General features: G+C 28.8%; 3 protein-coding genes across 3 annotated transcripts; 2 read left to right on the top strand and 1 right to left on the bottom strand.

The window, feature by feature from the left end:
• Positions 1-7,015: 7,015 nt before the first annotated feature.
• LOC106331622 (zinc finger A20 and AN1 domain-containing stress-associated protein 3) lies at positions 7,016-8,021 on the top strand. The gene is made up of 2 exons (XM_013770012.1): positions 7,016-7,235; positions 7,356-8,021. The coding sequence occupies exon 2, from the start codon at positions 7,367-7,369 to the stop codon at positions 7,874-7,876; it is 510 nt and encodes a 169-aa protein (XP_013625466.1). The 5' UTR covers positions 7,016-7,235; positions 7,356-7,366; the 3' UTR covers positions 7,877-8,021.
• A 2,257-nt stretch (positions 8,022-10,278) lies between these two features.
• Positions 10,279-14,353, bottom strand: LOC106333365 (protein CENTRORADIALIS-like). The gene is made up of 4 exons (XM_013771820.1): positions 14,023-14,353; positions 11,170-11,231; positions 11,048-11,088; positions 10,279-10,723 (listed from the first exon to the last, which is right to left on the bottom strand). The coding sequence occupies exons 1-4, from the start codon at positions 14,224-14,226 to the stop codon at positions 10,503-10,505; spliced, it is 528 nt and encodes a 175-aa protein (XP_013627274.1). The 5' UTR covers positions 14,227-14,353; the 3' UTR covers positions 10,279-10,502.
• A 9,218-nt stretch (positions 14,354-23,571) lies between these two features.
• LOC106329261 (ferredoxin, root R-B1-like) lies at positions 23,572-24,966 on the top strand. The gene is made up of 2 exons (XM_013767888.1): positions 23,572-23,705; positions 24,309-24,966. Exon 2 carries the CDS (start codon positions 24,331-24,333, stop codon positions 24,793-24,795), a length of 465 nt encoding a protein of 154 aa, XP_013623342.1. The 5' UTR covers positions 23,572-23,705; positions 24,309-24,330; the 3' UTR covers positions 24,796-24,966.
• The last annotated feature ends 444 nt before the right edge of the window (positions 24,967-25,410 follow it).

Raw genomic sequence — 25,410 nt, forward strand, 5'->3', positions numbered from 1 at the left:
ATAGAAAAAGAATTAAATTGATCATTTTTTATATTTTAAAATACATAAAATAATAAATGACAAGCCGTTTATATATATAATGATTTTATATTCTTATTTAAAAGCAATATATTTTATATAAATTATCATAATAACTATTAAGATCTCCTAAAGTTCATATTATATACTTTATAAATCATCTATAAAAACATTTATCAAATTATTTATCTTGGCTTATTGTATATTTTAATTATTATAAGATTTTGTAAGTCATCTATAAAAACTTAAAATCAAAGCTATATATCATACTATATATTAATTGAGAAGTCATTTAAAAGATTTTTGGTTATGTGTTGATCATTTATGAAATATTAAAAAATTGTCATAAATTCATTGTCGATAATTTATAATTTTTATTTATTTTAATTAGATTTAAAATAAAAAAAGAAGTCTATAAACAGTTAATATCACTTGCTAAACGATCTACATAATATTACAAATAATTATTTATGGTAACTAACTGTTGAAACTATTGAAAGAGTAATAATGTTTGGTCAATTTTTATATATTTATAAACTATATAAGATAGTAAACAAAATTTTTTATTATAATCGATATAATGATTTTGTATTCTTATAATATGGCCTTATATTTGTGTATAAAGTATTATAAGAACTATTAATATCTAATAAAATTCGTACATGCTTTATAAATCATTTATAAAAATTATATTAAATGATAAATCACTCAATTGAATTTTTCTTAGGTGTCGATCATATAGAGAGTTTGAGAAAAAAATATTATAATTTGATTTTTAATGAATTTTCAATTTTTATTTATTTTATGAGTATGAAAATTAGTTCTAGAAAAAGTTTTATCAGTATCCAAACGACCTAAATACATTGCAAAAAATAATTTATGGTAATTAAATATGTGATTTATATAATATATATAATGCTTCATAAAATCATTTTTAGCAATCAAGTAAGTCTAAACTATATAAAATATTTCAAGAGTTTCAGTATTATATACCTTCAAAAATTAAGTAATTTTATTAAAAACTAAATCATGAATATTATACGTAACTAATTTTAGTACAATTATCAATTCAAAATATCAAAAAAATATTTAAAATAGTTATATTTATCCCTTTTTAAACATTTTTTCTTGTTCTAAATAGTTAGAAAAAACACATAATGATAAAAACATATTTTATTTTGAAAAATTATAATAAATCTTATATATTAAAATAGAAGTCACAACCTCAATTTATGTGTGATTTTTTTTAAGAATTGGACATATTCTGGAAAGTCATGTTACATTTATTCTCTAACTATATCTTCGTTATAACTTACTAAATACTCCCTATATTGGTAACTATAATGACACATAAGCCTAAAAATCCGGTTTGGTTAACCAGCATACATTTTCTTCATCGTTAACACATTACAATGTCAATCTCATTAGAACTATCGAACCTAACATTATAAAAATATTCAGCCGGTTTGTTCAAAACATTTGATAAAAAAATATATCATATTTTCACAATTCTGACCATGAATTTTACATACATTATAAATTCATTCATCTATCTAAAACTAGATTAATCATAAACCGGTTCTGACCAACATTTTATATATATATATGATAAATTTATATGTTTATAATACATTTGTAGTGGGAATATACTTCCGGTTAACAAGTTTTGACCAACATTATACATATAAATTATAAAACCATACATACATATATCTAAAACCTTACTAATCATTCTTAGTGTGCTCTGTTTCAAAACCGGCTGTTTTTTTTTGCAAAGCAAGTATAATCAAAATTAAAAATATGTTTCAACAGAAGTATCTTACTTTCCGAATATTCACTTTTTATTCCCTAAGAAGTTCTCATATGTTTAAACTGACCACTCAAAATATTACAAAAGATACGATTATTTTCCAAACAATTTTGGCGTAAGGGTTACGACTTAGAATATCCTAAGGAGAAGATACTTTTAGCTGCTGTCCCGACGCAATGGTTACAGAACAGAGCCCTTATCTTCTCAGCTTAACAGCACAAGTTACCATGACGTATTGATCATTCACCATTTGTTCATCCATGTCAGCTCTGCTTCTGATGGTAGAGTAGCCATTACCTGATAAAGAGTCAAGAAAGTTAGTTTAACTCATGTGTGAGTTAATGATAACTCGTAGCTAAAGAACATGTCTAAAGATTATTAAAAAAATTGTACAGAATAGATTAGATTATCTATTTCAGAGCCCATGTATTGACAATTGTATTACATCTGTTAAGAAAATGCTTTGTACCAAAGGTATTATTACTGCGTTGATTGACTAATCTTAGTCTCTTATCTTCCACAAACTTTGACGTACACAAACGAATCAGTAACACACATATGGTTAAGTTCCTTTGTCAACTTCTTCATTCTCCATGTAAAACCTGTGTATTCATAGCTCGACCAGCTTTAAAGCCAACAGTATAATGGTAACAATGTTTAAGACTTTTAAAAACAAAAAAGATAATTAAACAAAAATTCAACACAAAGGCATTAGCTGTTGTTAACACTAGAGTTCAAATCTGTCTTGTATATTAAGGATCACCATCTATCCTATGCAGTGTCACTGAATATGAAACCTTAATTCAAGAACATGGTTAAAATTCAGAGACCCAAGTTTCACGTAATGTTCAAGGTATATGATTTTTTTCTCAACGCATCGGATCACAGACATCTTGCATATTACTGAGATTTCTAAATCTAAAAGATAAAGTCTTTAAAGGATCTTAATTTTCAAAAATTATATGTAAATATTTTCACTAATTTCGTAATTAATTTTGAAATATTATTATACATTAATATATTTAGTTATCATTTATAAAATAAAAATAAAAAGTATATCCTATTTATTATCTATTATATAATCATAATCAATTGTATTAAAATAAAATTATTATATTGAACTAAATATGGTAAAATTATTTTAAATTAATAAATTTAAATAATTTTTTTCATAATTATAAATATCTATCTTCAAAAATATAATACGTTTGTAAGATGGGTTAACATTAGCAAACTATATAATACACGTATAAAAATTAACATGTATTTCATTAAAGCTATTAATATAAAATATTTGTGACTACTTTAATCATGATATCTTTTCATTTTAAATATATATATATATATAAAGTTTATTCTAACACATCTGTTGATAAATATTTTAACAATAATTTAATTTTCAAAAAGTTTATATAAATATTTTCACTAATTTTGTAATTCGATATTTTTTTATCTATTTTATAATCATAATCAGTCATATTAAAATAAAATTATTATGATGAGCTAAAAGATAAATTTATATTAAATTGATAAATTTTACTTTCATAAATATAAAATATTCGTTTTAAAAATATAATACGATGACAAAAACATTAGCAAACTATATATACTACATGTGTAAAGTTAATATTTTTCTTTATACAATAATATATTATCTAAAATGAATAAAAGAAAAAAAAATATTTCTAAAAGGAAATCCAGCTTTGAAAAGTGGGTCATAATTTAGCATAAATTAAATACAAAATAATTATCAAATATGTTATTTTATGCATATATAAAGTTTTTTAATAACTAAATGCAAATGCATTAAGATAAATATATAATAAGAACCAACAAATACATATGACATTTTTAAACAATTGATTAACTACAACATATAAAGTATAAAATTTTAAAATTATTGTATCTGAAATAGTTATATAAACATTTAAATATATTATTAACTTTTTAAAAATATATACTACTAATGATCTAAAATAAATATCTATATATACAAAATTGTAAACAAATATTCGCGTAGTTACGCGGATCGAGATTTAGTATATTGTTACAAAACATTCAAACCGAATCCACCTAGTTTAAACATTATACTAGATATTGACCCGCCCTCGAGAGGGCGGGTATATTTTTTGTTTTTAAATTTTTTACCTAATATAATTTATATGTTTGTGTGTTTGTATAATCATATTTTTGTATGATATGAATTTAATAGAACATATAAATTTTGTAAATATATTAGATAAATCAAGTTTCATAAGTATATAATTGTGTATTTTTGGTACCATATATGTATTTTTTGTAATCATATTTGTGTTTTTATCTGTGATCATATTTTGCGTTTTTTTTTAAATAATTAGTAAAGTATTTTGATAATTTTATTAAATTCGCTGACAAAAAAAAGAGTTGTATTAAATTTATTATATTGTTAAACTATCCACCATAGCCTTTTAACACATTAATATGGTCCTTAATTTTCAAACAGTATTTTTTTAAACGTAACAAACCCTTTATATAGTTTTGTTTAGTAATCTATACTATTATTTGAGAAGTGATTTTGCTTAGTTATCTTCTTCTTCATAATTTTAGGTAATTTTGATTATTTGTCACTGTTTATTGTTTATTTGTCTTATTTTTCATAATTTTAGAAACTTTACTTATTCTTTATGTTTTAATAATTTTAATTTTTTCTTATTTGTCATGCTCTTCACCGTTTAAATTATATATATATATATATATTTCATATTCTTAGTAATTTTAATTCATAATTTTATTTATTTATAATAAATAATTCTATGTGAGATTTTGCTTACTTGTCATATTTTCCATAATTTTAGGTAATTTTGATTATTTGTCATTTTTCACTGCTTATGTATCTTATTTACCATAATTTTAGGTAATTTACTTATTTGTTCTGTTTTGATAATTTTAACTTTGCTTCTTTATTATGCTTTTCATATTTAAATTAACTCATTTATTTGTCACATTTTTAATAATTATATTTGATACATTTATTTATTTGTCATATATAATTTTAGGTGATAATTTTTGTTTTTTTTTAATTTATCATGTTCTCTATGATTTTAAGATATTTTGATTATTTTTTATGTTTTATTATTTTGAAAAATTTAAATGTCATATTTCATGATTTAAGTTGATTAATTATATATACCATTATTTGAGAAGTGAGTTTGCTTAGTTGTCATCTTCTCCATAATTTTAGGTAATTTTTATTATTTGTCATTGTTTATTGTTTATTTGTATTATTTTTCAAAATTTTAAGAAATTTACTTATTCTTTATGTTTAAATATTTTTTTATTTGTCATGCTCTCCAGTCTCCACAGTTTAAATTATATATATATATATACAAATATATATATTTCATATTCTTAGTAATTTTAATTCATAATTTTATATATTTATAATAAATAATTCTTAGTGAGATTTTTCCATATTTTGCCATAATTATAATTCATAATTTAATTGTTTTGAAAAACTTATTTGTCATATTTCATGATTTAGGCTGAGTCATTATTTTTAATAAATAATTTTTAAATTTTTAGTTTTAAAACATTTTTAGTGATTATTTAATAAATATTTACATTATATTCAGGGATAATTATGATTAACGAATATTATCAAATTTTAGCAATAATTTTATAGTTTTCATCTTATGTTTATTTTAGTTATATAAAATCAGTTGATGTTTGTATTAATTGTTTTTAAATGACGTTTTTTTCTAATTTATATCATCGAATTATCTTACCAATCAAAAATATGAGTCTAAAGAATGCAATCTTTTGCCGTTATTTTTTTTTACAAAACAGCTTCTATTAGACATATATAATTATTATTTTTAATTTATAAAATTTTAGTTAAATAGAAATATGTTTTTAATCATTGTAGATTTTGTTAATATGTGTCACTACAAACTCCGATAAAAGGAAATTCATATAAAATGCGAATAAATTTTTAATGAAGAGGGGATAGGTTTTATAGATTTATCTTTTATGTTAGTTTACAGTATTAATAAAATTTTACTATATTATTATGATGATGATATTTTTATATGTGTGGTTTGGTGATAGAATAAATGAAATTTTTTGTAAGTATCAAAACATTTTATCTATGTTGTGTTGGAGTAAATAAAGTAAATTATATCTTCTACTTAATTTAATTTTTGAAATTAATTAAAAAATCAAATCAAAATTAAAAATTATGTTAAAATCTGTTTTATTTGGATATATATTAGTCCGCACAAGTGTGTGGGTCATCATCTGGTAAATCAGTAATTAAACAGACAGATTAAATAACTGTAATTTTTTTTCATAAATTGGAATTACTTAATTTTGTATATAATTATAATTACATCATTATTACACATTATATTACACATAATAATTTGTATAGAAATTATAAATGGGTTATGTAAATCAAAATCCGTGGCCCAATTTTAATGGGTTTTGTAACTGTTTCCCTGTTCTTTCAATATTTATAAGAGGATGGCGATAGAAACGATTGTGAGGAAGGAAAAAGTTTTTAGTTAAAAAAATTGTTGGAAAATATGAGGGCATATTTTACGGGATTAAGGAGTTAGATGACCAAATTTCGAAATTGATTTTAGAATAATTGATTTGATTCCTGGAATGTTCTTGTTTTATTGGATAAATAATTAAAAAAATAGATATACTCCATATTATTAAGATACAATCGATTATTAACTATGGTATTAAGGTTACATATTATTAGCTATCGATAATATGGTGTTAAAGTCCAGAAAAATATATTAGTTGCTAATTTAACTGATAGTAAATAATGGTCCCGATTAGTAGGAAAAAAAATTGTAAAAAAAAGATATTAGATATAAATAGAGGTTCCCTATATTATTGTTGTGATTATGATGTGGGGGTTAATTTAGTTCGTTAGCCGTGTGAAGGATAAACTAAAGCTATTAAGGAATAATGGTTATGTTGGAAAATTATATAAATGGGTGGTTATGTACGAAAATGATGGATGCATGTATTGTTGCCATTAATTGTTGGATCCAACTTTTATCAATCGGTCACACGGGTGTTTTAATAGAATAGATAATATGAGCGCTTCTAGAACCTTCTTTGACAGAAAACTTCCACATATTTTCACAAATTTCCATTTTACGGCAAAAAGGAAATAAATATTTATTTCCGATTACTTCGTCATTAACTATTCCTTTTCTCATACCCCTTCTTTCATCATCTTCTTCCCTTTCTCTCTCAACATTCCCATTCCTTCCCTATTCCATCGATCTTCTCTACGCTTTTATATACATAACTCATTATCCATCCACCCTTATTCCCTCATCTCTCAACGTTCTATTTTCTTCTCGAATATCACAGAACCCGATTAGATCTATAGATCTTGTTTCTCCAGGTATTGAGTTCTTGACTTTGATTTTTATTAATCACATCACGGATCTCTATGATTATGTTTATAATTCATTACTTTCGGTCTTGGATCTGAAATTTTCTTAACCGGAATTTGATTATTCAGATTAGGACATCATGTCGGAAGAACACAGGCTTCAGGAGCCACGGTTATGCGCTAACGATTGCGGTTTCTTCGGAAACACCGCCACGCAGAATCTCTGCTCTAAATGTTTTAGAGATCTAAAGCACGAACAGGAGAACTCCTCCACCGCCAAAAACGCCCTTAAGCAGACTCTCGCCGCCTGTGTTGCGTCCTCCTCCGTATCCTCACCGCCTCCTCCTCCTCCTCCAGCCGATCTGACTTCAGATCTGAAAGAAGTCAACACAGAGAATCCGGGGAAACGGGCAGCGAGCGAGCCCGAGGAGGAGGAGGAGCAGAAGCCGCCGCAAGATCCTAAACGCTGTTTGACTTGCCGGCGGCGCGTGGGGATCACAGGCTTCAGGTGCAGGTGTGGGTTCGTGTTTTGTGGAACCCATAGGTACGCCGAGCAGCACGAGTGCACTTTCGATTTCAAGCGGGTCGGGAAGGAGAAGATCGCTAAGGCGAATCCGATTGTGAAAGCGGAGAAGCTCGAGAAGATCTGAAAGAATTGTGTTTGGTGTAAATTTATCATCATCAATTTTAAGCTTTAATTTGATTTCTTCTCGGTTTGGTTATAAAATGATGTGTTCTCTTATTAGTTTTCGATAATTGTTTTTACAACCATTGTTTGATTGTTCAGTTTAGTTATCAGCTATGATATTAGGGAACAATCAAAGCCATTCTCTCAACGTAGCTGTGAATTTTTTGCTAGATCTGTCACCATCAAGGTTTAAATCCACTTTTGTTGACAAAGACGTGAGTTTCAAACGGCTAGGAATGGCTCGGTACATCATGGAGGATCAGGACCCACCTACGTGCTAGCCGCATGTTTTTTACACTCGTGCTAGTCTTGTGGTCAGAGAATAATCTGAGCTGATTTAAAAACCAATCCAAAATACTAATGTAAACTATCAGTTTGGCCCTAATTGTTTACCATTTATCCTAGAATGTGGTTGTTTGCACATGACCTTGCGTTAGCCGCGTCTCTCCGTCCTGACCATCACCAATCAGCTACCATAAACGCATAAGCAATAAGTGTCCCTTCCTACAACTCAATCGAGTAGGAAAACTTGAATCCGAAGCTGGACTGCCAACCTTATATCCATCCAAGAACCGTCAAAGCTTTTCTGATATTTTTGAAACCCCTCTCGCTCTTACATCTAATTGTTGCTAAAAAAACATATAATTATATTTTTAAAATACTTTTCTGATAAAACAATTGTCATTTGTGATATAAGTTTGGCTTATTTTATATTTTATGGAAATCTATTATTTGAAAAATCGTGTAATAAAGTAGATAACCTTAATGAATTTAAATTATTATGTAATTTCTATTATCAAAATTAATATTTTAGTTTTTTATTAATAATTTATTTTGTTTTCCTAAAACTAACAAAAAGAAAAACGTGTATATATCTTTCGAAAGAAATTTGAGGTGTTTTTCTTATCAACCACTGTTACCTTAGTTTTTTCAAAATTCAGTAGTGTAAATATATACTAGATTAGTAAGACAAGTTATAACAAATAATGACTTTTTAAGATTATTAAATATTGTTTTAATATATTTATATATATAATCAATTAAACCTAAAATATATTATTTATTAACCATATCGTGGTGGTCGAGTGGTCCACTAGAAGAGGAGTTGTCCTGTTGGTCCCAAAAAATAAATGTTACTTGCAGGATACTCTGATTGTGAGGATATGTGTATGTTTGTTCTATACGTATGTGCTGAAGAATCTAAATTCTATCATAGAGTGATGAACAAAAAGAAAGTCAATGAAATGAATCTTTTAGTTAAGAAATGACTTTACTGGATAGAAACCAATTTGGAAACTTGTGAAAATGTCTAAAATAAACGTAAAGTGATTAGTTGAAATGGATAGTTTAAACTTAAGCTTGGTATTACTAGTGTTGAGAATCCCAAAGTCAAAGATAGCTTAGCTGCAAAGGAATACTCTCAAAGAAAAGACATTGATTATCAAGATGTATTTTCATCCGTCATGAGCACACATATCTATAAGATTTCATTTGTCAACTATAGTGAACCGTGACTTAGAGCTTGAGCAACTAGATAAAAATGGTGTTTTTCATGAAACACTTGAAGAAGATATTTATTTGGAGCAACCATAAGGGTTTCAAGTTAAAAGGAAAGAGGATCACGTTTGTCTAATTCGGAAGGTTTTCATGGACTAAAGCAAGCATCATGACAACGGATTTTGATCAGTTTGTAGTTAGTCATGAATTTTTTAAGAGTGAATATGATCACTTATATGTTGTTATATATAGATGATATGTTGGTTGCTTCAAATTTACGTCAGAGATCATGAAACTAAAGCAACTAATCAACAATAGATTTGAAATGAAGAACTTGGGTCCAACAAAACAAATTTTGAAAATAGATATTCAGAGAGATCGCGAAAATGATATTTGACATATCTCAATCTGGGTTATATCACGAAGGTCTTCAACATGAATGAGTTAAAGAGTGTATCAACGCCTGATGGTGCACATTTCAAATTGTTTGTCGTAGATTATGATGAAGTAGAGTCGAGTATGGAGAATATTCCATATATGTGAATGATATCAGAAGCATATTTTATGTCATGATAGGTACCAGGCGTAATATCGCATATCTAACGTCGAACTTTGAACTTTGTGTATGGTAAATCCAGTATGAACTATTGGTGTTCAAAGTTGCTTTAGGATCGATCACACACTCACACAAAAAAGATGTCAAAATTAGCTAGACGTCAAATCAAAATATAGAACGCCAATTTTGTACTCCTTATGTTCCATAGAAAATGATATTGTAGAGCATTTCATGTATAAAATTAACCCCCAATTCACCTAAAATATCCATTTTATTCATTTATTATTTTTTTTGAAAACGTCAACCCCTAATACAACTATATATCAATAGCGGAAGTAGCAAGATATATCAAACATCTACAATCAAAAGACCAAAACAACGATCAAAATGAGTAACAAGAAAGGACAAGTTTATTCAGATCACAAACAGTACAATACACATATAAATATGATAATATAAAGCTGCTTCCCGTAACTAATATGTCGAATGCATGGAACAACATATATTGTCCGGGAACGGAGGCGGCGGAAGTCAGTCAGCGGCGTCTAGCAGCGGTTTCACGCTGGCAGTTGAAGAAAACAGCTGCAACGGGGAGGCCGAGATCGTTCGCATGTGCAAACATTCGAGTGTTGAATTGGTCTCTGTAAGACGGCACAGAAATCACACTTCCTCTACAGTTCTGCTTGAAAAGCAAATACACAAATCGGTGGATCCCTATGTTTGGCCGAGGCATCTCGTACGCTACTATTTCCTTTCCTGTTTTGTATTTTTTAATATCAAAATCAGTTGACATTTATATGAAATTAACTCTTTTGTCATCTGCAAAATACACACATACAGTTTATACAGACGATGACATATAAACCTAATTATAGTTATTTGTATATTTTGAGAAAGTAGTTACTTGTATTTTTTACACGAAAAATGGAACTTGGATGTAAAAGCGCATGGATTATAACTAGTCCGCGACATTAATACAAAGTATTAGGTTAGAAAACTGTATCGTATATGAAAGTAGTAACGAATGCATAGTTATATGCTACGACATTTGTTTGATTTGCTTTTGTATATATGATTTACCAAATGTCACGTCGGTTGTCCCTGGGATATCCGTAACAATCCTGCGGTTGGTATTGCAAAAACTTATATATATATATGCAATCACATGTCTTTTAACAAAAATTGAAAAGAACAAATTTTACCAGTGCAAGTGCTCCCTCAGATAAGGGTCACTAGGTCCAGGAACATCAGGATCAGTCATGACCTGTTTGAAATATTCGATAATCATGAATAATTAAACACCCAGTATATATGACATCACATGTATTTGCAACGCCTGTTTCTGGAACTAATACAAATGGTGAAAAAAAAAATTCAATGTGAGCAAATGCTAACTAAATAATAAAAACAAATTATGGAGTTTCATGAAATATAATTTTATGTACCATTTTAAATATATCATCGATGAAAAATCTATCATTAATATATATTATCTAAAAAATCTATCATTAATACTACTCAACCATAATATTCTTCAAAAAAAATCATTAAATTAATTTTAATTTTCAGATTTCTTAAGATAGATGAATAATTAATTTCTATTTAAATTTCTTTTTTTAATACTAGGATCCCCGTAATCTTTCTAGACCCAAACCACATTATGTAATATTAGTTTCGTCTCAGTGGTCATTATAACTGTGTACCTCTAAAACAATGGTTAGTGTCTTACTAAATTAGGCTAATGACCTCTGGGTTGAAAAGAAATAATAAACAAAAAAATTGTTTTAATCAAGCTAAGAATAGTTCTGGGAGTTTGTACTAGACCATGATTAACCCGGAGTTTTTAGAGTGCAGTTCTTAGCGGAAATTAAGAAACTATTTCTTAACTTTTAACTAAAAAAGCTAAGAACCGGTTCTTAAAATCCTTATTTAAGAACCGGTTCTTAGCTTTTTTAGTTAAAAATTAATAAACAGTTTCTTAACTTCCACTAAGAACCCCATCCTAAGAGCCCCGGGTTAATCATGCTATAACTAGTGATGTTTACCAACAAAAGGGAGTGGTGATACTGGTGATGATTGGTTCAACTGCGACTCTAAAACTTAGCTATAAAAGTTTTGTTGTAGGTAAATTGGTTGTAGCTGTAAAGTTGTTACTGTAGACTTTTTCGTAGAGACTTTTGCTGTAGTTAAATTTGTTGTAACTGTAAATTATATGATGTAGATATTTTAAAATAAAATATGTAAAATCTGTGATGTATATATAAAATAATTATTTTTTTATCATTTAAATAATTTATATTAATATTTCTTATAAATTCTCAAAATTTATTGTTATTTAAAATGTGAATGTAAATAATATATATTTTATTTAAAATATTTCAATAATTTTTACAACACCCAAAATTGAATTAAATATTTATAGATGTTTTTATTATGATTATCTAATTTATTTGATATTATAGATAGTTTTTTATTCTACAGATTCTACAGTTTATAAAAGAAAGCTTTAGGTTTTTTACCTAAAATACATTAAAAAAAATTTTGCTAAGGTTTTTTGCTGTAGCTTTAAAAATAAAGGTAAAGCATGATTTGTAAAAGTTTATAGAAACTTGATTTAAGTTTTAACTATTAAAAATAAAGGTACAACATGATTGGTAAAGTTTAGTGATTTAAAAATAAATAAAGTTAAAGTAAGGAGATAAAGTCCAATCAATCACCCTCAGTCTATCACAAACTTTACCTAGCTTTTATGTATTTCTACAAATGCCCCCAAAATAAATATAACTTACTTAGGGGGTTTTGGTTAGGGAATTCTCATGAATTTTAGAAATTCCATTGTTATTGGTTCTTGGATTTCAAAACTTTTAATAGAATCCATTGTTATTGGTTTAAGAGTTTTCAAAATCCATTCAAATCCATTGTTATTCAAAAAGTTTAGTTATTATTGATTCTCTAAATTCTAACTAATTCTTGTGTTATTGGGAGATGAATTTTATTTATTTTTACTCATAAGACTTTCAAAATATCATATGTATCCATGAGATTTTCAAAATCCATGTGATAAAAAACTAGAAAACAAAATAGTTATTCTTACCAAATATCTTTTTCATTTTAAATCCAAATTATATGCCCAAAAATATAATTCATTACAATTTTATATATTTTTACATTTTAATACATAATTATATTTATATTATTTTATCATTTTCGAATATATAATTATAGTTATAAATATTAAAATATTAAAAATAAAATTTTAAAAATAGTTTCAAAATGCATTTTTGAATTTCAAAAATAATGGTTTTTCTAAAATCAGTTTTTTTTTAAAAAAAATTTGAATTTGAAAACATATAATTCTAAACTAACAAAAAAATAAAAAAAATTCGAAAAATTACTAAAAAATTATAAAAACTACGAATTTACAAACATATAATTTGAAATTAAAAAAAAACTTTTTATTATTTTTATTATTTATATATCTATAAAGGAAAAGGTAAAATAGTCTTTTGCCTTTTTAATGAAACATTTTTTATCATTTTCCTCTTTGATTGCTTTTTGTGACAAAAAGAAACTATTTAAGAGAATTTCCCAATTTTTTAGTTTTTTTTTTAATTTTAAAGAAAAAAATAAAGAATCATGCATATGACTTAGAAAAAATATATATATTTACTTGACAAAAAGAATGATAGAAACAAATGTAATACAAATTGATGAAAATCTATACTAATTTAAAAAAGTTATGATCAAATTTCATAAGTCAATCTGTATAAATTTTCACAATCCACATAACTTCTTAAATCAATCAATTTTTTAAATTCATAAACTTTATACAAATTCATCTCCCAACAACCCCCTCTTAGTCTCATATATTTTTATGTCTCTATACAAAAACCTAGAGAGGAGACAAAGATTTATGTATTCCATGACGAGCAAGAAACGGAGAAAGTTATATAAAGAAAACATATAATCAGCTAACAGTATTTGTGTGTGTGTATATATATGTGTGATACGATTAAATATGCGTAACAGTGAGCTGACACAAAAAATATGCGTACCAAAGTGAAGAATGATCTCATGTCACCCCCATGAACTTCAACCTTAGGTTTGTTTGTAACCACAGAAGGCAAAAGTTCATGGCCATTGTAGACTTGCTTGTCGGAGTTATAGGTCACTGTCATTTTCACTGCATGCAAACAATTGTCCACAACGTCTCCAATCACTCTCCCAACCATAAGCGGGTCTGAAGAAATTCGGGCCATCTCGATTGCTTCTTTAAGAATTCAGACGAAGAAACAAATAATAAGTTTGAAAGATTAAAAACGTTTCGATGGTTGATGAGATTGTGGGTATGTGTTGACAAGCTTGGGCTTGCTTTGGGGGATCGGATTTGTTAATGTTGATTTAATGAAGACATAAAGTCAGAACAACATGTATTTATAGGACGATATAAGAGAATAAGTGGCCATAGTGAATTTGATTTGACGTTTAGATCCAATGAACTTTGAGATGTATGAGTTGGCTTTTACAAAAACAACCACACCTTTTTTTAACCTATAGAGAAGATTCCACTAAAAATCTGAGTAAACATGTAGACTTTTCAGATTATTAACTTTTTGTTTTGGCCACAAGAAATTATATGTATATACATCAAAAATGTAGCTGATACTATCTTTTTTGTAAGGAGGTAAGTATTCACATGAAAATGCATACTCTCTATATTTGTACTCCAAATCTAAAAAGATATGTTACAAAATAAATAAAACTCGTATACAAGTGATTACGTACGTTTCCAATTTAGGTGATCATGTTAGTATGAGAGAATATGTAATACCGCCATTTTCTTCTCTAGCCATTATTTAAACAGAAGTCGAATGTATCAGGTGGTGGTGGCACTGGAAATTTAGCTTTTCTTTTCCCTTTTCCTTTTTCTTTTTTTTCTTTAATATCTTAAATTAATTTAAATTTGCAGGTTATTTATTTAAAGATTAAGGTTAAGAAAATAAAACTAACTAATGTTTTAAATTCATTTCATTTCAGTTTCAAAAAAAAAAAAGAAGAAATGATCGCCAAACGCAGTCGGAATATCTGCTATGGGAAAATGGACTCTTGATTTCAACAGATGTTTAACAAAATAAGTATTTTTCATTTTGAAGAATATTTGTAGAAAATATCATTTTAAACGTGTTATTTATACTAGTACTATATTAATGTATTAATACTAGAAAACCTTTTAGAAAATATAGAGACGGGCTTATATTACTAAAATACGTATATTGCATGCCACTTTTATTTAAATTTAAAATAACCTATGGTATTTCTGTTTGATTTTAAACTAACCGTTTGTAGGTAAAAAGAACAAAAGAAATTACCATCTTTTCCAATTTTCTCTTTCGGTTATATTATATTAGTTATTAATTATTATTATATTATGATCACATGTTTTGATGATATGTTTGTAAAAGTAATTACCACATCATATATATATATATATATATATATATATATATATATAATATGTATATATAAGAGAAAACATATATAATTTTCACATTATAATTCAAAATATCGAAAATAAATATTCATAAAATATTTAAATAACTATTAAATGAAAATAGTCATAAACATATTATTAAAAGAACTAGTACTGAATTGAGAGTCGGAATTGGTTTGTATTAAAATGACAAATTATTGTTATCTAAAATAAGAGAAAACATATATAATTTTCACATTATAATTCAAAATATCGAAAATAAATATTCATAAAATATTTAAATAACTATTAAATGAAAATAGTCATAAACATATTATTAAAAGAACTAGTACTGAATTGAGAGTCGGAATTGGTTTGTATTAAAATGACAAATTATTGTTATCTAAACATGATTTTTTTCTAAGAAAAAAAAATCACATTTATTGAATCTAAACTATTTTAAAATCTACTGTTACTAAAATTATTTTAAATTATGAAATTCAGATTTTTTTTTTCTAATCATTTTGAGGGTTTTAGTAGAGTTTATTAGCTAAAAATAAAATAATAATCTAATCTCATAGTTGTATAGGATAATAGTTTTTATAGGATACTAGATTTTTAAAAGCTAAAACTATAGTAAGTTTTTAATTTACCTAAATTTGACTTACCAATCATCAAAAAGTCAATAAGAATCAAATCACTTCAAGTTGTATATTGAATACACCCCTAAATGATCACATAAAACCATAACAATAGAAAGTTGTATTCTACTTAATATGATTTTCAATTAAATCTTATTTTGCCGCAACTAAAACATTTACAAATATTAAAATTTAAAACTAAAATTATATAAATTTAATTTTACAAATAATTTATAATAATTTTTTTATTTTATAAATGTATTACAAGTTTCAAGATAGATTAATAGATTTTGGATCCCATATAATGTTTTACCAATAAATACTATAATTTCATGATTAAAACTAAATTAAATTTATTTAAGAATTAAGTCAGTTTGCCTATATGCGCAGATCTTACCTAAGAAAATAATATGTAACAAAATAGGGGGTTTAATTATTTAATGAAAGATCTGTAGAACATTAGTTGTTTTATCACTATTGATTTGAAATAAAATGAATGCATAAAAGTTATTTTTAACCAAGTATAACGTAACATGGAATCTTGGCAGCAGAGGAGCTTTCTGATGCTCTCAAGATGCGCTTCTGCGGGTTTGGTCCGTCAAAGCGTGTTTCATCAGTTCTCCTTCAGGCGTATGTCTGGAGGCTCGCCTGACCGCGTGTATATCTCACTTTTGGTGGTCGGAGCGTGAAGTTGTTTATGCTAAGGTGTTGGTTCCTCAAGCAAGCTACTCCCTTCTTTGGCCTCTTCAGTTCATGGCTGGTCTGTCTAGTGACACCTTATCTGAAATCGCACTCTACCATTTTGGGTTCTTGGGCATGGTTTCATTTGTTGTTATTCTTACTTTGTTACAGATTTTTTACGTTTGCAATCATCAAAAATCTTCCTCTTTTTTGGAGTTAATCTTCCTCTTTTTTGGAGTTAACATGCGAGTGGGTTGTTGCGGTTTTGTTTATCATCGGAGCTTTGATTTCCCACGGTGGCAACTCGTGAAGAAATCACCCTTCCCTGTGTTAAAGCGATCCCTTGATTATTTTGGATAGGTTGAGTTTTTTTCTCCAAAGTGTAGGTATCCTTCTCTCCTACAACTTAGCAGCTACAAAACCATCTCGAATTTTCATTTCATCCGGTAGTATGGGTTGCGCAGTGTCAAATTCTCTTTTTTCTTCTGTGCATTTCCAAATTGTATCGTGCAGCAGACTCAATAGTGAAAGAGACAGAGAAAATATTTCCCTACTGGATTAACCGCAACTGAGAGTTGAAGCTAAGACCTGATCCGGAACTGTTGCCTAACAATTTTAACGTCTGCTTTTGGAGTCCGAGATTCTTTTAGTTGTTGATTGTATCTTTTTTAATATAATTCATCGTTGTTGTTCTACTATTTATCTGTTTTTCTTTTTTTGACAATGAAATGCTATTCTATTACTTAATCTTGAGTTGGTCTGGATAACAAAGACGGAATAAAATAATCAATAAGATAAAGTTCTCTACGAAAAGATCTTGCAGTCTTAGCTAAAAAATCAGAAATTCCATTATGCGTTCTCGGGATGTAAGATATCTTGAAGTCTGGATAACACATCTGAAGAGTCTTTATTACCTCCGGTTCTGTTGTGAAGCTTGTCCATGCATGACGATCATTTATTATTACAATCAGGTTCTTGCAATCCGTTCCAAAGTTCTAACATGTTGAATGTTGGAGCACGCTTTCCACAGCCCATCGTAGTGCTTCCAATTCTGAATGCAAAACAGCTTTTCGCCGTCTTAGGTTCCTCGTCTCCATAAGTTGAATCTTTCTTAAGATGTCCATCCAAACCCATCTGCATCCACTGTACAAAGCTCTAGAGGTTCATGAACTATTCACCATACAAAATTTTTTTTGAATGAATGTTAAATTATATTCACAAAAAACCGTCTACATCAAGTGCTTCTTTGCTAATGAAAACATCTATCTACTACCTTCTATCTCATCTCTCGACTACCAAACCAGTATGATAGCCCACAAACTTCCCTCCCAAGGCACTTAACAAACTCAGCTTGTTTCAAACACTTTTTTCTATAAATTTTCTCAAGACCTTTGGTAGTGTTGGCTTTTTCCCATGCCTCCTCTTGTTTCGTTCTCTCCATATAATATTATCCAAGCGTAAGACCTATGTTTCCTCAATCAAATTTTCTTGTGGCGATGAAGGTATCGTCTCATTTTCATTGAACCACGTTTGACAGTTGTTTTCTGCATATCAAACTTATTCTAAAGGATTCCTATCTATCTCTTTGAATAGATTGTAAGGACTTATTAACCTCGTGTAAAGGATTTGAAATTATTATATATAAATAGAATTTTAATTATAAAAATAATAAGTTGTTTATTAAGTCCCTTAATTCTTAGCACTAAAAGAGAATTTGTTCGTTGTATTTTTAAAACATTCGAACATTTGAGTGGATGGGAAGTGGCTGATTTACCAATATGGTCCTTAAAATTCCTCAGTTCTTTTTCGAATACATGTATCTAATTTCTTCAATAAACTAAGTATCCTAACCATCAGATAGATGTTCGAAAAAAGAACCCTTTTATTCCAAGTGTCAGTGTCCACCATGTATCACAGCTTTCGTTGATCAGTGTTTTGTTATGAAAGATTAAAGAAAGACAGAAACTTCAAGTGTCATTATTCTGTTTATAAATCTAAACGTCACTTTTGCAATAAGGGTAATAACAAAGTTCAATATAAGAAAGTTCATTTGTCAAAAAACAATATATATATATATATATATAAGAAAGTTCAATATATTCTAGTAAAGTATGAGTAAAAGAAATATATTCTCTGTCAGGTGTGTGGATGTATTGCGAAGAATAAATCTCAAAACAACTCATATTATTCTTTCGACTTACCATATTTGGAAAATTAATGTTGGCGACCCACAACCACAATGCGTTTCCCACACACATATATTATTAATTAGGTTCACAAAAGGACAGAACGTTCACACCCTACACCCTAGGATATGAACCTTTAAATTCACCACACCATTTATGACTAATCAAAATGACATATATATTATTAATTAAAAAATATTAAATTAAATAAAAAATAGCTACAAAAAATAAAAACGCTAATTTTAACGACGATAACGTTTCCAGCTAAAACCTAAACCCTAAATCTTAAATTCTAAACCCTAAATCTTAAATTCTAAACCCTATACCCTAAATTCTAAACCCAAATCCAAACCCCTAAACCCTAATCCTAGACCTTAAACCCAAATTATATACCATAAACCCAAAAACTAGACTATAAACCTAAACTCTATACCCTAAACCTAAGTCCTACACCCTAAACCCAAACCGTAAACCTTAAACTCTAATCCTAGACCCTAAACCCTAATCCTAGACCCTAAACCCAAATTATATACCTTAAACCCAAAAAATAGACTATAAACCTAAACCCTATACCCTAAACCCAAGTCTTAGACTCTAAACCCAAACCGTAAACCTTAACCCAAATCCTATAGCATCTAAGTTTGGGGTTTGAGTTTAGGGTTTACCATTTGGGTTTTAGGTTTAGGATTTGGGTTTAGGGTATAGGTTTTGGGTTTAGGATTTATGGTTTGGGTTTAGGATTTACCGTTTGGACTTATAGTTAATGTTTTGGGTTTAGGATATATAATTTGGGTTTAAGGTTTACGGTTTGGGTTTATGGTCTAGGACTTGGGTTTAGGATATAGAGTTTAGGTTTATAGTCTAATTTTTTGGTTCAAGGTATATAATTTGGGTTTAGGGTCTAGGATTAGGGTTTAGGGTATAGAGTTTGGGTTTAGGGGTTTGAATTTGGGTTTAGAATTTAGGGCATAGGGTTTAGAATTTAAGATTTAGGGTTTAGGATCTAGCTGGAAGCGTTAGCGTCGTTAAAATTAACGTTTTTTTATTTTTTGTAGCTATTTTTTATTTAATTTAATATTTTTTAATTAATATTTTATGTGTCTTTTGATTGGTTACAAAGTCTGTGGTTAATTTAAAGGTTCATTTCTGTCCCTGACAAAATGTGAAAGGTCACTTTAGTTTCAGAACATACATATTCATTTCCTCTGTCACTCTTTTTCTCTCGCTCTCTATATAATTTCTTTCCTTTTCCATAAAAAACTATGAAATAGACTAATAATAAGATCTGCGTTTCCTCTTATAGAAACCCTGAACATCTAACTGTCTTCAGATTACACGTTTCTAGTGTACTTTGCATGTATTCTAAATTTTTAATAACCTTAAACGAGTTCTTTTTGTTATGCTAGAGCATATGCACCTGCAACAATCTGTGACACAGCAAGACATAGAGCGGTGTAGAAAAACTTTACTCCCAGGTAGAGAAAACCCACACTTCACTTTTACGATAAAATATAATAGGATCTTCAGCCAATAGAAAACTCGTCGATAACATCACAGAGAGCCGTTTGGTGACTTGAATTGGCTATAATTTATTGGAAACTTTGTACAATATAAGAATTTTAGATGATTGTTTAGAATTTATGTTATAATTTTGTAAAAGGCAATTGTTCTAAAAACAAAAAAAAAAGCTTTTTTTTTTTTGAACGACAAAAAAAAAACTTTTTTCTTTATTTCAAAACAGTGCATAAAAGAAAATAATCAAAAGAGCTTTCATTCAAGTAAACAAACTAAGATACATTTAGTATAAATAAATATTTATTTTAAATTTTCTTATTTTAAATTTTATACCCTAAATTCTAAATCATATATAGACCCTAAACTCTTATCTCTACAAGGTTTTCTTTTTATTATTTTTCCTTAAATTCATTATGTAATGCAGTTCCTTTTCAATATACGTGTATAGTTGGTTATGGTACATTGTTTACATGCATATTTTCTTTATTAACTGTATCTTCATCATTTATCTCTCCAGAAGATTTTTGGATAGAGGAGTTGAAATTCTTGAAGAAAACCCACCAGGCATATTAACTTTCACATTATTTTCTTGTCTTCCATCATCGAAATTCAAAGAGTAGCTAGACGGATCATATCGAAACATGCTTCCGTCACGTGCCGAGTGTTTGCTAGTGTTATTTCTATCTTCCAGCTTTCCACACATGTTTCCCATTATTGTTAAAGTCTTTGTATAGATTTTGGGTTGTTTTACGAATGGTGCAATTCGCTTGAGAATTGTTCTAATTGTTGAAACTTTGTCTGCTTTCTACACGTTAGATAATGTAAGAATTGGTAAATTATTTGTGTTGGTGCTTTCATATATATAGAGAGAAAACGATCTAGTTATTGATTTTGCATGCCTCATTAATTAATCTATATATCATTTGGTTTTTGTTGATAAAGACCTTAATTAACCTCATAAATAAAAATCGCACGCATTAGAATATTATGACACATAGTGTTAAACTTATCATGATCTTATCATATTCAACAGTTTACTAGATTTTTTTTGCATGTACCGATATAATATAATTCACAAGAGAAACTGGTATTAGAAAAGAAGTTCAACAGAAAAAAGCAAAATATACTAAAAATATTATTTTGCTTACTACCAATATATTGTATTAATTTTTAGTAGATTTTCTTTTAAATTTAAGATAAGAAAAATTGTATTATGTGTAGCTTTCCAAAAAATAAATTCTATAGATATGTTGTTTTAAATAAGCTTCACATATAAACATAATAGAAAATATAATCAAAATTAAAAATTATATAAAATCAAATAAAGAAATTTAAAATGACGACAAGAAAATTTTGAGAGTAAAATTTATTGGAAATGTGTATAATTAAAATCAAATAGTGACACACCAGATGATCAGTTTTCACATGTATTCGTTAATTTATCAGATTTTGATATGTATACTAGAATTTTCGTAAAGAAACATACTATAATTGAAAAGATAAAAATGACTATCATATATAGATAAATGTAATGTATGTTTGTTTGTTTTTTTTTACCACAAAAAGACTGTTATATTATTTAAGTTTGAGGTGGTTTAGATAACTAGACCAAAACAGAATAACCAATAAAACAAAGACTTCTATGAAATGATTGAGCGGTCTCTAGGTGATCTGCAGTTCCATTATGTCCTCGTGGGATGTAGCTTAACTTAAAATCTTGGAATATGTTTTTCAGTTTTAAAATCTCTTTCAACTCCGTCGAGAAGTCCAGCCATGTCTGAGGGTTTTGCATCATTGATAATAGATCGTTACAATCCATCCCAAAGTGTTAATATGTCGAAAGATAACATATTGTTCATTACCCATAGTAGCGCTTCCAACTTTATATGAAGTGATGGTTCCGGTCTTCTTAAGTTTCTTGTTCCAAAAGTTGTGTTCTTCCATTACCATCTAACCACTTCCATCCACATGCACTTAACTTTGTAGTAAAGGTCCAAGAAAGTTAAAATGTATTGTCTGTTTGTAAAAGAAAGTTAAAAGCAACCAAACTGTCTCAAAATCCACTCAAAAATAAGGTACATAATGTATGATTACGTGTATACAAAATCTAAAAAGCATATAAATTGACAAAATATATATAAGAAATGTATGTTTTATTGATCTTCTGTGTAGAATACATACAAAGGATATCTAAGAATAAATGCGTATAGAAATATTGAGAGTAGTTCTCAAAAAAATTGGAATACTTCTCTCTTCCTTGTACTCTTCTTTTATAGGTGTTCTCAAGGTGGATCGTAACGGTGGAGTGATATGTGGCGAGTATCCAGCGCTTTTATGAATGTCTTCAATGCTTTGGCCACTTTTATGTTTTCATTTGAATGTGTCAGCTTCACGTGGGATCTCTCTATAGCTTGGCATGGACCATGAATCTTAGTGGGCCTTTTGTTTTCTTCTATTCTTTGAGGGTACTGAACCGAGTCCAAATGATGTTAGACCAGGTTTTCAGACCGAATGTAGAATGAAGTGAAATCCACCTCCAACAATAGTCATTTTCTAGAAGAAAAGATTTTAGTATAGCTGCAAGAAGTTACCATTCAATACATAAAACGTAGCTGACTCAATTGAGAGTGCATCAAGAAGACACAGTCTGATGGCATAAACAGCGGCTGCTATCTAGCTGCAGCAACATCACTGGCCAATATCTGTATGGATTATCAACAAGAAATGGAGGAACATAAGGAAAAATAGTGCATATTTAGTCAATTTCTGTGGACGCAATAAGTTTTAAAAAAAAAAACACAAAGGATTAAAACATTTTAAAAAGGTAACTCTTTTGGGCCTAAAGCGTTTGCACGGCCGATGGCATGAGTGAAGGGACACTAGTTTGTAAGATGGAAATGCCAACTTTCTCCACTTTGACCTTTGATCTAACTCATCCACCAACAGAAGACCACTACGGAACGCAAGTATTTTTCATTATAATAATACCCAACTATTGTTTCCACAGTTGTAAATCCGTATACATATTATCATTATTAAGTATCAACATAACTAAAATATTTTATATATTTTCAGGATATAATTAATATATTTTGAGGATGAGTAAAATATTTAACATAACAAATAATAGCAGACGAAGGTTGGGCCGTAACGGCCTTCCAAAAGCCACGCTGCCCTTATAAATCATTCTCCTCTCCTTCAACCCTTGTATAGCAGTCTCCGCCTCCTTTGTTCTCGCTCTGTCTGTAAGTTTTAGATTCTGAGTTTTAATTCAACTTGTTTGCTCTTTCTCTTCTATTATTTCGAAGTTTCACCTGATGAGCGGTGTAAGATTTTGTTGTTTTCGTTCGTGACTTTGTGGGGACATATCCAAAATCTTCAGATTCGATTCAATCTGATAGTGACTGATGTTCTGTCATATTGCGATGGAGATGCTAAATCCAACTTATTAACTGCAAAAGTAATTCCAAATCGGTTAAATGAAACATTCAAATGATTTTGGTTCACATTTAGTCCTTACTTATGTTTTCTTGGAGCATCGAGTGAAGAGCTAATAAAGCTTTCAAGCTTGCATCTTCTCATTACGCTCCATATAGTAGACTTAACATCAGTATTGCAATTGAAACAGATTACTCTTTTGGTTCAGTCGCTACTTGTGATGCACATTAGCCCAACAATATGTTTGTTTTAAATCTTATTTGTTTGAAACAATTTGATTTGTTAATCACATAAGTACTAGAAGCTAAGCATGTCCACAACCTATGATGACATCAGTGTGGGAAAAGATTACTTACGTTTCTGATTAATGTTAAATAAAAAAACTAAACCTGAAACTCGTGGAATCGCAGGTGAATAAAAAAAAAACCTAAAATGGCTACAGTGCGAGTCTCTTCTACTAGCATGACTAAGGCGGTTCTTAGAAGCCAACCAACCAACAAGCTCATCACTAACAAGAGCCAGCATGTCTCCGTTGGATCAGTCAATAAAGTCTCCAGATCCTTTGGCTTGAAATGCTCAGCTTATTCTGGTGCAACAATGTCAGCAGTATACAAAGTCAAGCTCATTGGACCCGACGGACAAGAAAACGAGTTTGATGTTCAAGACGACCAGTACATATTGGATGCGGCTGAAGAAGCAGGAGTTGACTTGCCTTACTCTTGCAGAGCTGGTGCGTGTTCCACCTGTGCCGGTAAGATCGAGAAAGGCCAAGTAGACCAGTCTGATGGTTCCTTTCTTGAGGATGATCACATGGACAAAGGTTATGTCTTGACTTGTGTGGCTTACCCGCAGTCTGACTGTGTGATCCATACCCACAAGGAAACTGAACTCTTCTAAGTCTTTTGTAATCATGCAAATTGTTTATTTTGAGTTATTATTATCAGTCTTTATGTGTGATTTTATGTTGTGGCATTTGTATGATATAATGGCTCAGGATATGCCTTTTAGTGTTACCGGGTTGCAACTGGTTAATAAAACGGTGTCAACCAATCAATATGGTTTTTAATTCGTTTGTGTTCATAACCGTTCAGGACTACCTTTCCAAAATTGATTCAACTATGTTTTCTCGTACACGCTATGCGTGTAAGTGCCGATGCAAGCTCACTTCCATTTTCTATTGGTCGACCACTTAACAAACACCTTTGTTCTGACAGATGCCTAAATTCTCCTGGTACCTCTTTTGGCACGAAATGCTTATAAGGTCGACCAGTGAAGTTACCTTTGAAGTTCCAAAGGCAGTTTCAATTTACACCAGGAGTCAACACTCTGCTTAACGAATGTCTACGAGGTTTTTGTGAAGTATGTGGGCACATTACGTGATTCAGGATGATGCTTAATCCAAAATGGGGGACCGGAGGAAGGTCGGGATGATGGGGATTATAGCAATATAAATCTACAAGATGATGACCCTATACTTAACCAAGGAATTCTCATTGGAGAGATTAATGAAGA

This window comes from Brassica oleracea, chromosome C3 (genome assembly GCF_000695525.1).
Source record: "Brassica oleracea var. oleracea cultivar TO1000 chromosome C3, BOL, whole genome shotgun sequence".
NCBI lineage: Eukaryota > Viridiplantae > Streptophyta > Magnoliopsida > Brassicales > Brassicaceae > Brassica > Brassica oleracea.